The sequence below is a fragment of the Erpetoichthys calabaricus genome, chromosome 3, assembly GCF_900747795.2.
Source record: "Erpetoichthys calabaricus chromosome 3, fErpCal1.3, whole genome shotgun sequence".
Lineage (NCBI taxonomy): Eukaryota > Metazoa > Chordata > Cladistia > Polypteriformes > Polypteridae > Erpetoichthys > Erpetoichthys calabaricus.
In genome coordinates, this window is record NC_041396.2 from 242,918,549 (window position 1) to 242,935,751 (window position 17,203).

At 38.5% G+C, this 17,203-nt stretch overlaps 1 protein-coding gene across 15 annotated transcripts in view; it reads right to left on the reverse strand.

Moving 5' to 3' along the window:
* ptprk (protein tyrosine phosphatase receptor type K) overlaps positions 1-17,203 on the reverse strand; it is a 615,224-nt gene that overhangs the window by 149,349 nt on the left and 448,672 nt on the right. For all 15 annotated transcript variants that reach the window (XM_028797925.2, XM_051924122.1, XM_028797923.2 and 12 more), the window contains exon 12: positions 2,897-3,170. In XM_028797925.2, coding sequence (XP_028653758.1) covers positions 2,897-3,170 — 274 coding nt within the window. The remainder of the gene's footprint in view (positions 1-2,896; positions 3,171-17,203) is intronic.

A 17,203-nucleotide genomic window follows, 5' to 3' on the forward strand; every position in this document is an offset into this window, starting at 1 on the left:
TCCATAAGAACCTTGCGGTGCCATAGTTTGTCTAACTTATAACTCTTCTATTGCTTTTAGTAAAGCAAGGCTCCTGACTGTACTTTGCTCTGTACATCTTTTTGTCATGGTTATGGTACAGTGTGCTCTGCTCAACCAATTAAAATCAATTCAAACACTGATTATGCATCTTCCTTGACTGCAGCATCTCATATTAATGAAATATGTATAATGTTTTTGATAGAACAGTATCTCACCATCTGTAAAATTATATGCTCTCTCAAAATATGTAGTATATACAAAGAATGTCTATGTTCCTGATATTGTTCTTCAAAGGGTAAAAATAAGACTTGGCTAGATTGAATTTATTTGTTAAAATTCATTCTTTGGCAATGAAATAAATCACTTGCAGTTGATTAAAATTTTCAAGCTGTAGAACAGCCTTATACCTACAGCTTGGGTACTGATCGGTGAAAGTCATGCAATGAAGTGCTTAGTGAATGGGAAACACGATAAAAACATATGTAAGGGAAAGTAACTGCAGTTTCAGCAGGTGATCCACGGCAGGTAATTGCTTGGCAAAGTGGCAGGTAATATCTGAACAAAGATGATCATGGCACAGAGTGTTCTTGGGAGCAGATGATCAAATCGAGTTACACAAATGTCCTTTGTGCAAGAATGAAAACAAACATCCAAATCACTAGGCACTCAAGGCTTTATACATTAAATTTACTTCATTTTAATTCAAAATCCATCATCAACAGAATGGAGAAATAATGAAAAACTGCGGGTCAGGGCATGAGGGTGAAAGCCTGCTGGAGGGCTGGGACAAGGAATGGATATATTTAGTTATATACCCCCTGCATCACTTAAAATCCTCTTGCAAATAATTTTCTAAATATATACACTGTATGTATGTCACAATGGCAAATAAGGCACACAATTAAATTTCTGCTGTGCTAACAGTGAAGGAATGACAAAGTAATAAAGGGCATAGAGATTAATCAAAAGAAGCACAATGTAGTCAGCTTGTTGAACAATGACAGATGAGCTTTTAACGCGTTGGTAAGGAGATGCCCAAGACTGAACAAGAAACATATTTTACTTGTCTATCATAATTAGCAAATCAAATGAAGAAGAAAAGTGACAAATGGCAGATATAATACTACATTATATTGGCTGACTGCATTAAAAAGCAACTAAAATTGATAAAGCCAAGCTGCATGTACTCAAAACTAAAGAATGCTTCAGTTAAGAGTACTTGCCCGTTTAAAACTAACACAGGGAATGGAAAGCCAAGTATGTTTATTAGTGAAGGATACAAACACACACTTCACAAAGGAAACAAATCTTTCTCACAGCATTTTTATATTAAACTAGAATGTTTTAATGCATAGAACACTGAGTATTAATTTATGGTTGTTCTATTTACTGTACACTGTAAGTACCCTTATTCTTTTAAACATACAGATACCATGCTTTTAGACTTGGTAATGAACATACTAAGCATTTAGAACAAAAGAAAAAACAATACCAAAAGCATTTAAGACATGGAACTGAAGTGCTGACCCATTCTTGCGACATTTGTCACTATTTTGTCCTCGAGCAAAAATCAAACAAAATCAATTAGGAAGACTATTAAAATAAAAAAAACCTATGTGATGCTGTCCTCAAACCTTACAAGATAGATAATGTACATTATACTATATGCCATGAAAAGGTATTTGCCCCAACTCAATATACTGTATTTTCACTTATTTATATTAGTTTCTGATCTCCAAATATTTCACATAAAATAAAAGACAACCTGTGAAAACACAATACAAATTACTCCATCAGCACAAAGAATACTCATCCAGGAATTTACAGAATAACCCAGACAAACAGGTAAGGAATTGCAGACCTTTCTCAGCTCAGTTAATGTTAGCATTAATGAATCCACAATTAGAAAGACACTGGGCAAAAATGCTTTCCATGGGAGACATGCAAGGTGAAAGCCACTGCTAAATAAGAGGAACATAAAGACTCATCTAAAATTTTCCAAAAAACACCTTGATTATCCCCAAAACATCTGGGATAGTGTTCCGTAGACTGTAGTTGTAGATCGGTATTGATACCAGCTTTCAGACACAGTAATGGTACCAAAATGGTTCTGAAGCAAATAATTTTAAACTACAAACTACCCCGTCTTACTCCAGCCTCCAGGCTGTGCTGCACAGTTGCACCACAATACGTACTGTATTCCTTTTTAAGGTATAGCATAAAGAGTGCATCAAAGCAACAGGCTGGTGGCTGAGCATCCACCAGGAAGTCTCAGGCTGAAGCAATATGTTCCTGTTGAAGCAATGATGGGGCCACCTGTGAAGTCTTGATTACGTTGAAGCTTTGCTCCCCATAAGGTGTCAATCATGTCAAAACTTTGTTTTGATCACATCAAAGTCAAGATTTGTCTGGGGGTGGGATTATCCCCGGTGAAGTACTGATCATGCTGAAGCCATCTCCAGAAAATCACATTTTTACTCAGCTAATTAAATGAGTCTGGGAGAGGGGTTGGAGTATGACGTTTACATCCAGTACCGAAAATCCCGCCTTAATGTTTAAAATTGTGTTTTTTGGCACTTTTCCAGTACTGGCATATCCTGTAGCCCTAGTGAACCAATAAGACAAAAGTGGAACTTTCTGGAAGACACAGGTCCCCAATTACATCTGCTGTAAAACTAAATCAGCTTTCCACAATAAGAACATTATGACTATCATCGGACATGGTGGTGACACTGTGATGGTGTGCAAATGCTTTGCTGCATCATGACATTGAATTCAGCACTCGACCAGAAAGTACTAAAGGAGAACTATCATAGATAAGCCTTTAGATCTCAGCAACCGCCTTTATAACTGCAATAAGAGTTAAAATTATTACCTTTTCAACACTGCTCACAGCCTGGAAGTAAATGTTATAATTTTTTCTTGGAGCTAGAGGTGGATTCCAAAAGCCATGGTACGTTTTGTTGTCCCCAACTGTAAAAGGAGCCTGTTCAGGTAAATTTCCAGGTGGCAGCTCAGCAGCAAAATAATATGGTGAACCAGCACTTGACGCACTCTGATAAGTGACTGGTACTTGGTAGCAGTCCATTGAACTTGCCTCTCTCTTGCCCCTGTGAGGATTCAGTTCTTCAACAACAATCTGATAAGCACTAGAAAAAATAAAAATATTTTTAAATGAATACAACACATCTCAACTAAATGCTTTTTAACTGTTGTCATAAAATTAATTGGTAGCCATGAAAGGTTAACACTCTATTTTAAGATAAACTGAAACTGGAAAAAGAAAAACATTGACATCACTATTGGTTTCTCTGAAGAGACTTTGAAAATGGATAAAGGAGATACAAAACCTAAAGCCACACTGAACTTCGCCAAGACCCAATCAACCCAAAGTATTTCTAGGAAAATACATTTTTGGACAAAGTTAGAACATTAGGAGAGGCAAATCAGTTCTGGTTTTGCAGAAGAGAAAACAATGCTTTAGAAAACCAACACTCTGCCACAGTCAAACACAATGAAGATTCCATGACAGGGATGTTTTACGCCCTTTTGCATTAGAGACATTGTATAGTTTTCTGTACCCACTGCATTTTGCAGTAATACGCTGCTATAAGGTAAGTCAATGCTTCCACCTGATGTACTCATTAAGTTTATTTCTATTTATTTACTTATCGACTGATTGATTGGCTATATAATCTGTCCTGTGAGTCTGTACCCTTGTTTATGTTTCTTCTGCTGTATGCATTTGAATTTCCCTGCGGAATTAACAAAAGTTTAATCTAATCTGTGCAGAAACATTATGAAGCATAAATTGATGACAAACCTCCATCAAAGGTATTTGGCCTTCCAGCATGTAACCCTAAATGTAAATGCAAAAGAATTCAATAATTGGTAAAAACAAAATGCTGCACTGTTCTAGGGTGGCCTAAGACCCAACCTGAAAACTGTAGTGTAAGAAAAGGCATCTTTGAAATACAAAAGATGAAAATGTTTTGCAGTTGAAAAGTGGGATGAAATTTTTGAGAAGAGACATAGAAAGGCAACTGATACTTGAACAAAGTGAAAGGTAGAGCAACTAAATACTACAACCCCACTTCCAATGAAGTTGGGACGTTGTCCATCCATCCATTTTCCAACCCGCTGAATCCGAACACAGGGTCACGGGGGTCTGCTGGAGCCAATCCCAGCCAACACAGGGCACAAGGCAGGAAACAATCCTGGGCAGGGCGCCAACCCACCACAGGACACACACAAACATACCCACACACCAAGCACAAACTAGGGCCAATTTAGAATCGCCAATCCACCTAACCTGCATGTCTTTGGACTGTGGGAGGAAACCGGAGCGCCCGGAGGAAACACACGCAGACACGGGGAGAACATGCAAACTCCACGCAGGGAGGACCCGGGAAGCGAACCCAGGTCCTCAGGTCTCCCAACTGCGAGGCAGCAGCGCTACCCACTGCGCCACCGTGCCGCCCAGTTGGGACGTTGTGTAAAACGTAAATAAAAATAGAATACAATGATTTGCAAATCCTTTTCAACCTATATTCAATTGAATACACTACAAAGACAAGATATTGAATGTTCAAACTGATAAACTTTATTGTTGTTTTGCAAATCTTCACTCATTTTGAATTTGATGCCTGCAACACGTTCCAAAAAAGCTGGGACAGGGGCAGCAAAAGACTGGGAAAGTTGAGGAAAGGTAAAAAAAACAGCTGTTTTGAACATTCCACAGGTGAACAGGTTAATTGGAAACAGGTGTCTGTCATGATTGGGTATAAAAGGAGCATCCCCAAAAGGCTCAGTCGTTCACAAGCAAGAATGGGGTGAGGTTTACCACTTTGTGAACAACTGCGTGGGCAAATAGTCCAGCAGTTTAAGAAGAACGTTTCTCAACGTAAAATTGCAAGGAATCTAGGGATTTCATCATCTACTGTCCATAATATCATCAAAAGATTCAGAGAAATCTGGAGAAATCTCTGCAGATAAGCGGCAAGGCCGAATACCAACACTTGATGCCCGTGACCTTTGATCCCTCAGGAGGCACTGCATTAAAAACAGACATCATTCTGTAAAGGATATTACCACGTGGGCTCAGGAATACTTCAGAAAACCGTTGTCAGTTAACACAGTTCGTCGCTACACCTACAAGTGCAAGTTAAAACTCTACCATGCAAAGCGAAAGCCATATAACACCACCACCCAGAAACGGTGCCGGCTTCTCTGGGCCCAAGCTCATCTGAGATGGACTGATGCAAAGTGGAAAAGTGTGGTGTGGTCTGACGAGTCCACATTTCAAATTGTTTTTGGAAATCATGGACGTTGTGTCCTCCGGGCCAAAGAGGAAAAGGACCATCCAGAATGTTATCAGCGCAAAGTTCAAAAGCCAGCATCTGTGATGGTATGGGGGTGTGTTAGCGCCCATGGCATGGGTAACTTGCACATCTGTGAAGGCACCATTAATGCTGAAAGGTACATACAGGTATTGGAGCAACACATGCTGCCATCCAAGCGACGTCTTTTTCAGGGACGTCCTTGCTTATTTCAGCAGGACAATGCGAAGCCACATTCTGCATGTGTTACAATAGCGTGGCTTCGTAGTAAAAGAGTGCGGGTACTAGACTGGCCTGCCTGCAGTCCAGACCTGTCTCCCATTGAAAATGTGTGGCGCATTATGAAGCGCAAAATACGACAACGGAGACCCCGGACTGTTGAGCAACTGAAGTTGTACATCAAGCAAGAATGGGAAAGAATTCCACCTACACAGCTTCAACAATTAATGTCCTCAGTTCCCAAATGCTTATTGAGTGTTGTTAAAAGGAAAGGTGATATAACACAGTGGTAAACATGCCCCTGTCCCAGCTTTTTTGGAACGTTTCGCAGGCATCAAATTCAAAATGAGTGAAGATTTGCAAAACAACAATAAAGTATCAGTTTGAACATTCGATATCTTGTCTTTGTAGTGTGTTCATTGTATTCTGTTTTTATTTACGTTTTACACAACGTCCCAACTTCATTGGAATTGGGGTTGTAGTTGCTTGGTGGCACTTTTCATGTATGTTCTAAAGAAAATTAAATGCATTGTCTTTTTCTACCTTTATTAAAAGAGAAGTTTTAAAAAAAGAAATCAGACATACCAGATTTATTGTAAATATGGGAGGGGAACACAAGTAGTGACGAAAATAAAACACTGGATCAACCTAATGATACTATGAAAATGATATAAAGAATAACATTTTAAACTGAATTAAATTTTTCCATTAAAGTGGCACCCTGATATCTAGAAACAGAAGCCAGTGACAGCTGATATTATTGTGTGTGTGTGTGTGTGTGTGTGTGTGTGAGGAAATCACTCAGCCACAACTCTATTCTAGTTTAGAATCCCACAAATAGCAAAAACAAATTACAGCAAGTTCACAACTTGCAGGAGCTTTCAGGACAAGTATGGTGAAACTTTAATTACATTTTGAGCACAACACTCCTTTTATTGCATAGTTATTATGAATTTTTAGAACAGACAGAAAAGTTTACCACATAAGGCATGGGAAAAAATGAAATCAGGGAGAGAGAGCATGGTAATTTCAAGTGACAAATTGAGAATGACTCAAAAACTGTGAAATTAAAATTCAATTTTAAAGATTTACAGACAGAAATGAGTATTAAAAGAAAACTACATGGCAGCATTACCACACTAATCAGAAGAGTATCTGCATTTCTCAATGGCAAAAGCGAATCATCTTTAAGGACCAGCATAATGACTGCCTTGAGGATGGACTTGCTGCAGCAGCAATCTAAAGTTGTCATATCATTAATGTCAGAATGCGCTGACAGACATACCCACCTTCTGACCTTGCAATAACATGTATTTTGGCTCAAAGCGCCACAGATCTAAAATACAAATGACATGCTTTAAAACAGGCACAGATGGACACAAAATCTGTCCACTTCACCAAAATAGACTACTATATTTCTGTATCACTTGTCACTGATAAACAGTTATAAATTGCTGAAACAGATGGTGGCTGCTTTTTTCCCTATTTTAACCAGTTAGAATACCTATACTAACTTTCACAGAAACCTAAGGCCTAGACTGCCTGGGAAGAATACAAAATTAAGGGAGGGTAGGTGATTGAAGGCACTAACACAAAAATGTACTGTACTGATCACAAAGTAAAAAGCTTAACATTATTACACATATTAAAATGCATACTGTAAATTATCATATGTCTAAAAAAAAATATCTGGCATGTCTAATACATGAATCTCTATGTTACAAAATTATAGGGTTTCAATAAAGTAACATATTTCAAACAAAGTCAATTAAATATTTCTCTTACACTCGGAAAGCCAATTAAAGAGAGAAGGGGAAAAAATAATCCTTACTGATGCATACCAGATGTGGCTGTCCTAATGGTGACCAACCCCTTTATGTACTGCCAAATAACTAAAGGCCAACCAAATGCTCATGTCAGTAGAATCTATTAAGAGTTTGAAACAATATATTGAAATTATAAGGGAGTACTAGAAAGCTGTAAGCACACTTATTGAGAGCACAAAGTTAAACACGAGCAAAAAAAAAAAAAATAAATAAATCACATCTTCAACAATTAATAGCTGTATTAATCATTTATATAACAAATCAAGTGAGTAAAAATATTTGGTGAGGAATGCCCCCCCCCCCCCCCATACATTTTAGGATTGCTATACTGTTTACAGTATATTCCAGTAACATGAATATTTGCCTATATTATTTTTTTGTGATTTTAATGATCAACACATTACTTTGTAGCTAGGATGTAAAGTTTTATCTAGTACTTTACATGCCCACTTTCAGATTATATGTAAATTGCACAGTCACTTTGCTGGCCTATCACTGGCACATACTTGTGTATGTAACAGTTACAAAGCTAACTATTATCAAACAAAGCATCTATTCTTACAAATTTCAAAATATGCAAAATAATAATAAAATGCATTTTTTATAAAGTAACTTTTTATTTGCATTAGCTGAACTTTCTGGTTCTTTGGCGCCTGAAAAGAGAGGTGAGAAATAATGATGCCCCAATCAAGATTGGCCAATTTTCACCCCAAATTACTTGGTCTGTGAAAAGTAAAACAAAAGAACTTTCTTTTTAAGCTAGCTAATTTAGTCATAGTGCTCCTTTTTGCAAAGCATTATGGTACTTGATGAGTCATACATGTCATTTTGCTACTGAACATCCTTTGAACAGACGACTAAGAGTCAGATTTTAGGAGAGAGTGAAGACAGTAGGGGTGGGCGGTATGACCAAAATTCTATATCACGGCATTTTTCAAAATTATCCTGGTTTTCACGGTATTTGACGGTATTTTTTTCCCATGCATGAGTGGATGTTAAACACATTTTCCACTGCAATTACTGGCTAAGAATAACCTATTCCACTGTCAAGAGCATTGTACATTGTACAAAAAAAAAAACATTTTAATGTGCACACAAGTATTAATACAGGTTTGCATGGCCCCATAAAGTGATAGTTTTCAAGGGGGTGGCACTAGTGAAGAGAAGGAAATCACAATGCATGACAGATGCAGTCAAAATATAGAACCTTTTTATTGAACAAATTTTGCAAAAACTTTTTTCAACCATCCAAAGAGGTATTTAGACAGGAAAATATCCAGAAGTGCTTGTCAAAACCTGTATTGCACTGAACATGTCTTAGAAAAGGAAAAAAATAAATATTTTTGTAAAACAACTACACTTTCTGTTAATGTTAACAATCTCTGTCCACCGACACGTTAAAGTGACTTTTTAAACAACTTTACCATCATTAAACTGCATAATATTTAAACAAATAACAAATAATAATAAAATAAATAATTGTATTATTACTGATAGTTGCACTATTACTTCAAGGCTTCAAGCCCAGGTACATTATACAGCAGGGGTGTGCAAAGTCATTCCTGGAGGGCCGCAGTGGCCGCGGGTTTTTGTTCCAACCCAGTTGTTTAATTAAAAAACAATCCTTGCCAATAATTACATTTCATGGCTTGTTAGTGCTTTAACTCTGCTATGTCAAGTCATTCTCAAATCCTAGATTTTTTTTTCCATTCTAAAGATATCATCCAAATATTTTGAAGTGTAAATCGGATGGGTAATTCTCAATCCCTCACTTTTTTCTCTTCTCTTTCCTTCCAAGTATTTAATTAAACCAAATAGTGCACGATAAATACACACAGGCGTAAAGGGTAACAAGCAAAATGGATAACTGCTGGTTTCTTTTTTCATTTGCATCTTATTGCTAATAAGGAGCAATTAAAAACCAAGAATGCAGCTGTTTAAGACTTAAATAAGCAATAAGGGTTCAAAATCTTAACGAGGGAGATAACTAATATGAGGCAGAAGTGTTTCTAGAGCAATTAGTGCTTCTTATTAAGCAATTGGGTTGGAACAAAAATCTGCAGCCACTGCGGCCCTCCAGGAATGACTTTGCACACCCCTGTTATACAGTATTCACCAAATTAAAATAAAATAAAACAAGTGCAATCTTGGTGATGACATCTTTATCAACTGAACCATCATTTAGGCAAACTGCATTAATATGGACCTTGCTTCAAGCTAAGCTATATACATAAATAATAAAACTGCAACTTGCATTTATAATGCTATTTGTGGTATAGCCCTACGGAATCGTATTAGGGCCACGGTGAAGAAAAAAAAATACGGACACAGGGAAGAAAAAAAATACTATACGTCGAGAATAAAGTCGACATTTCCACTTTAATTATAAAGTAAACTATGAGAATAAAGTAGAATGTCGTAAACTAAACTTCATCCTAAAATCATTGTTTAATTTACTAGATTTTCTCAAACCCTGTCATAAGTTAATGTAGCACATTAAATGCTTTGTGTTAAGTGTTCCCTGAGCCAGTTGTTGATCACTACGCTTCTTAAACTTAAAAGAATCCATTCACTGTATGATATTCCTGCTCTCTGAAAATTTGGAATGCTAAGATAAATACTTGATATCATTTTCATGGTGAAATGCATTAAAGCAGGTATTAAACATGCACGGTAGTGTGGCGGTAGTGCTGCTCCCTCGCAGTAAGGGGTCCCCAGGTGTACGTTCAGTGTAGAGACCTTTATGGCAGGTGTGACGAGGCTCCAAAAAACTGGATGTATGAATGGGTATTGCACAGGTTTAACTTAAATATTGTGTAAATGTTGGGTTTGTGATCTGGTCGTCGGAGAGACAAACACAGAATTCAATGGATGTTATTCTGAGAAGGCTTTCTTTATTGCACGCTTGCTGTCTCTATCTGACGTACCAAAACCCCAATTCCTATCCTTCCTTTTTCTCTCCACATAACCAATCACCACACGATAAACGTCTTTGTAAAATTAAAACTAGTTATAAACTTAGCCCACAGAGTGTTCAGAACTTTAAAAATATCTTCGTTATACATGTTTAATTATGCCATCCATTCAGGGTTGTGCCCATCCCTGAACGAGTCGCCAGTACATTGCAGGATAAATACGAGCAAAACATACACTAGCAGGGTCAATATAGCATAACAAAACCCCACATCCTACATGACTTTGAAAGGAAACTGAAGCACGCAGAGTAAACCCACCAGAAAAACATGCAAATGCATGGCAGGGTACACCCGAGACACTGTTGCTGCGAGGCAGCAGTGCAACCTCCACGCCGCCGTGCCCCCACATGATTAATACATGCTTTAATGCATTTCACCATGAAAATTATATCAAGTATTTATCTTGGCATTCTAAATGTTCAGAGAGCAGAAATATCATTACGTGAATGTATTCTGTGTGGCGATCGCTGCAGGTGCCTCCTCTTAGTGCAGAGGAAGTCAGTTTAAGAAGCTCAGGGAACACAAAGCATTTAATGTGCTACATAACTTATGACGGGGTTTGAGAAAATCTAGTAAATTAAATATTCATTTTACAATGAAGTTTAGTTTACGATGTTCTACTTTAATGACAAAGTACGAGAATAAAGTCAACATGTCGTCACACTATTACACAGTACCCAGGTACATTACACTGTATTGAAAACAAATAAAACAAGTACAACTTGGCTTGCAGTATTATCCAGTAGTATAGAAACAGTATTTACACATTTGAACATAATGGTCCACATCTGGGGGGTATTTTTCGTACGTCGCTTAAACCATCCGAGATCAGGTGCCTCATCTTGAATGAGTTAATGCCAGTGAAACTCATCCAGATAAGTCGGTTTTTCAAACGCAGCCGTGTATTAGATTAGTCGAGCTGGATCTAATCATACGAGATGAATGCGCGTGCCTGCGCTGAGTGAAAAGCCCATATATATTGAGTCTAGAAAACATGATCAGCAAGTCTTTGATAGGCTGTAACAAAATGACGAAAGAATGGGAGCATTTTTTTTCACACACGCGGCGCAAGACCTTTTATTCAAAGGACACGAAGAATTTCAAGATTTAATATACACAAGCGGTAACACTGCAAAAGCAGCCCAGACCATAAAAGACGGCTGGCAAAAAGTGGCCGAAAAAATTAAACGCTATGTAGTGTACATTGTACTTAGTGAATGCAGCGTTTCATTTCCTATGTGTCAGATTAATTATTATTTAATATGTCATAATTCCAGATCAAACGTGAGCACAAGGAGAACATGGGAACAGGTTAAAGTGAAGTACAAGAATATACTTCAAACTGGTAAATATTGGTATATAACTATTTAAAGAATTGTTGACATAAAGAATCATATATAATATAAAAACCATTAATTTTAAAGCTAATAAGGAGGCAGACAAGCAAAAAACAGGTGGAGGTCCACGTGGTCCAGACCTAACCCCTGCAGAAGAGTTGGCTCTCCAGCAAAATGCCCATCGCCCTGTTTCTGAGGGCATTCCAGGGGGAAGCTCCTCCTCAGAACCAGTGGCAGGAAGTAGTGGTCACTTCATTTCAGGTAAAGGATGGTCATTGCATATTTGTTCTCCATGTGTGCTATAGGTATGTTCCATATAGCCCTCTTTTTTGTTGGGTCAGTTGCAGGGAATGTCATATCCCTTGAACCTGTGTCTGACCAACGAGATATTAACGAAGGTCAAATATTTGATGAAGACACTGTGTCAGATTATTCATCAGGAGGAGAGGTACACTTTCCAAATAATGTTTGATCAAACTCCACTCTGATCAGTTCCATGTGCCCCAATCACATTTGGAAATCCTGGTAATGAGAATGTTAGGCTGATTGTGGGATTCTTCGTGGAACTGTGGGTGTTTTAGCCTGTGTATTACCTACCTGCAATGGCATGAAACGCCTCTTTTATTGTCTGCACACGCAGGTGTCCAGGAAACACAATGAAAACCTGAAGGAAATGTTTCAGAGCCAAACAGACTTTATGAATTGCCTGGCAAACTGCACTTTTCGATAGCTGTTCCGCATCGCCTACAGTATATAAAAAAGTGCCGCTTGCAAGAAACCTCAAAGCAATGCCTACTGTCTGTGTGGTTGTGAGAGCCCGACTTCGCCGAGTTTGACTTCGAATATACGGAGCTAATAAATCTTTGAGGTACAATATTCCCCCTCGGCTAAAGCGGTATCCTTCGTACAGAATTTCCTCCGGGGGCAATAAAGGATCTTGCCGATCGCGCAAAACCCTCTTTATATGAAATTCTCTTCCTATAATTTGCGCACCAATATCAATTGGTCGCTCATTCATGAACGGCGAAGCCCTGACTGGATGACTTCCACACCGTCACTGATCACGTGTGTAAACTAATCCTTGTTTACGCAGAACAAACCTGCTCCGAGCAGGTTTGCGGATTTGGATGTGTTGCTATGACAACACTTCCAGCAAGAGTTTCAAAAAACCGACAGATCCAGGATCAGGCCAAATCGTCAACAATTACATCCGGCTAAGCGAGTAATCCACGTACGAAAAATACCCCCCTGACCTTTTAACACTAGAATTACCAGTGTCTACGAAAAAACTTGTAGATCCGGCCCACCTTAAAACCATTCTCACCTCTCTTTCGTCTTCTAAATGTGCTGATTAAGACGAGCAGCAAGTAGTCGGCTATTCCATCCCCCACCACTGCAGAACGTTCACTAAGTTTTCCCAGCTCATGCCTTGTTTGATTATCTGGGAGTGACTGAACTGCTGGAGTTTTAGAATGGAAATAATAGATCGTTATTTGGAATACACGCATTTCATGCATGTTCAGTTTCTACAGTAATCTGTGTAAACACATTGTTAAAACAGAAACATTTTCCTATGTTAGTAATAAAATGTTACAAAATGTAGGCATAAACTATAGAATGTGTGAAGCCTGAAGTCCAAACATCAAATAAACACTTTCACAAAAGGTTTAAGGATGATACAACATCTTCCGTGGCTTAACACTAAGATTAGCTGACTTGGAGCATAGCTGACTTGGAGCACAGCAGCCCTGCCGTGCTACAGAGACCCGAGTTCGAATCCCAGCTTTTGAGAAAGTGTTTTTTTTTTCCCTCAAACGGACATAAAATTTATAAATTGGTATGCACTGTAAATCGTTAAATTTAAAATGTCGATCGTGGTTATTTCTGTTGATTAATTCATGCTTTTTACTTTGAGTCAGAACAGGAGCTTGTTCAGCTTATTCAGCTTCTGATCTGACTCAAACAGCGCCAGTATAACTTCACACCCGATCTGACGCGGTTCGTTTTCAAATAATATTGCATTATTTCGACGATGTTTTCTGATTGGTACTATTCGCGTCATAAAATGATTTCTTCAAAACGTCACATATATTTGTCTCTTTCTTTTTTTAAAATGTGCATTGGCCACCTGCATGTTCTTGCGCACACTGAATAAAACAGCGCTATATGTAATCATCAGATTCAAATGTTAACAGTTACATAGCACGGAATGGAAATCAGCAGTTCTTAGCATTGCACCACGCAAGCTGTCATATCAACCGCCTACTGTAACTTGCTTTCTTTTTTCTTCGGTTATAGTCTTGAATAAAAGTGCACTTGTTTTGTTATACATTTACATCAACATATGTTCCTGTGTTTGAGCGACATGGGCATGCTCAAAAAATACACACATAATGCCATTAAAAGTGCATGCAGACACTTCAGTTCGCAAGCATTGGTACAACAATGCGATCAGAAGTACACTGCAGAGCTATAGCGTGTCTTTATGTGAAAACAGCAGTGTCAGATGGGGAGTGTCTGATGATTGCATATAGCGCTGAAGTTACTGCTCTTTACTATGCTTTCCTCTGCATGTCCTGGAGTACAAAAGAAACGGCATACAGCAACATGTGGAGACTGGCAAGATTGTGGGAAAAAAAACACGTGGTCGTATGTATCATGATACACTGCAGAGCTATAGCGTGTCTTTATGTGAAAACAGCAGTGTCAGATGGGGGGAAGGGGGGGTGGTAGGGAAGGATCCTGAACGCGACAGAGAATGAAAAGTGAAAAAAAACAAAAAAAAACAAAGCTAACCTTTACAAATATCATAAATTACACCGGCTGTTACAGACTGAAATCAAATGTATCTTTTTATTCTAAAATAGTAAAAATAAGAACACTTCACTTCTCAAAAGGGAGTCATGCAGGATCGAACTCGTGACCTTCTGATTCTCATTCAGCAACCGATACTGTTGCGCCACGGCGGCAGTCATAGTAAATGAGTGTCAATGTCGCACACTAAGGTGGCTTTTTTTTGGCGGCGTCTTTTTTTTTTTTGTACCTTTTGTGAAAGTGTTTCTTTGCTATTTGGACTTCAGGCTTCATATATTATATAGTTTATGCCTACATTTTGTCATCTGCTACTAGAATATAAAAAACGTTTGTTTTAAAAATGTGTTTACACAGATTACTGTAGAAATGCAACACAAATGAAATGCATGTGTTCCAAATAACGATTTATTATTTCCACTCTAAAACTCCTTCACTCCCAGATAATCAATCAAGGCATCAGCTGAGAGAAGTTCGTGCACATTCTAAGTCGGTGGGGGGATGGAATAGCCGGCTGCTTGCAGCATGTCTTTATCAGTACATTTAGATGACAAAAGACGCTGGCGGAGAGGTGAGAACGGTTTTAAGAAGCGATTTAAGGTGGGCCGGATCTACGAGTTTTTTCATAGGCTCTGGTAATTCTAGTGTTAAAACCAAAGCATCTCCACTCAACAGACGTGATTCCTTTTTTTCGGCAAAAGTTCTTCTGTGTCATCATGTTCAATTTTATCGTCAGCTACAGCTTCACTTTCAGAATGCTCTCTGTCCATTTTCACCGCGCAATACAGTAATCCCTCACCTATCGCGGGGGTTACGTTCCAGAGCCCCCCGCGATAGGTGAAAATCAGCAAAGTAGCGACCTATATTTATTTTATTATTTATACATATTTTAAGGCTTTATAAACCCTTCCCACACTCTTATAAACCTTTCTCACTCTCTTGTTAACCTTTCCCACACTCTTATAAACACTTCCTATGCTCTTAAACACTTTCTACATTCTTAAACACCGCAGACCAACACTGCACGCAGCGATCAGACGTCAATGTGTCTGCACTCGCTTTGTGAAGGGGGGCAGCTGAACTCATGCTGAGCAGAAATGGACTTTGTGCTGCTTCTGCCAAAATGCCTGCTTGTCGCTCTGCGCGTTCGGAAGAAGGAGGAGTGTGTGTGTGCGTGTGTGGGGGCTGAACGCACGTTCGCTCAAACCCCCCTCCCCGGAGGCGCAGTTCGCATTGTCAAGGGGGTGGGGAGCTGAATGAACGCTAAGGAGAAGTGGACTTTGTGCTGGCTTTGTGCTGCTTGTCGCTCTGCCTGTCAATAATTTAAAAGCCTGTACATCACCAATTTTCCTGTCTCACTGTCTTGTCTTGCGTGAAGTTAAAATGTTTTATAATAGTGAGATGTTACTCATATCCTTAGCCCGACATCCACATATCATATGTGTTAACAAAGTGTGTTTTATAAGTTTACATGTGTTTAAAGCATGTGGGATGGGTATTTTAAGGCTTAAACTATAAAAATGTTTATTTATATGGTCTTTCTATATCGCAGATTTTCTCCTGTTGCTGATGGGTCTGGAACATAACTTCCACGATAGGCGGGCAATCACTTGTATTTAAAAACCCGCGAAGTCGTGAATCCGCGAAAAGTGAACCGCGAAGTAGCGAGGGATTACTGTACCTACACTACCACACCTATTTAGCGGTGTAGCAGTGAAAAAGAGCCCCCGTGCAACACCTCTGTGTTTAGCGGTGTAGCAGTGAAAAAGGTCTCCACTTGAACAGTTTCCCGCTGCGCCACGTTTCGAACGTCGTTTAGGCAATTTAAACCAGTGTTGTGGTATAAGAAAAATCCACATCATAACAAAAATAAAAAACGGTTTTCGGTATGAACCAGTATGCCGCCCAGCACTAGAAGACAGTATTATCTTAGAAAGTGGAGTAATAAACTGACAAAAGGGAATCTGAGGAGTCACCCTGTGCACAGAGGGAAGGGCAGAGTGTAAGAAAAGAGAGATACAACTTCAGCAGAAAGTAAAAGAGAAGGAGTTCAAAAATGAACACCACTTGTCCGAGTGGGGACTGTGAGCGTGCTTGTGCAGAAGCTCACATTTTTAATTAGAAAAGGAACAGGTAAAAAGAATTTGTCATTTGTCATTGTTGCTTAGTGAACAAAAGGCTTGTTAACTTAAGAGTCATATATCTGTTGTAAATGTAAACTTATTACGCATGTCAGCCTTGTATATTCCTGATAAATACAATTTTATTAGAACTGTGGCTTGTATTAATGTCAAGAATTTTATTTTCTCTTATGGCAAGTGTACTATGGATACATATTTCTGTACAATTTTTAACAGTTTAGAAAATATTTTTAACAGGATTTTATTTATATTAGTATATTTTATGGTAACTGAGCAATAATGTACAAAAAGCACACAGACTTTCATTTAGTTAATCAAAACAATGAACAGGTAGCACTTGTGTATTTCAATTATAAAAACACTACTTTAATATTGCGACACAATGTTCTAGTGTGGTTGGGTATGCAAGAAAGCTTGGTGGTGGGTGTGGGAGTTAATGGGATAAACTATACAAATCAGAATCAGACAATTCTAGTAAATTCTAACAACATGAAATCGGTGATCAGGTTTATCTCTTAACAAAACATGAGTGCC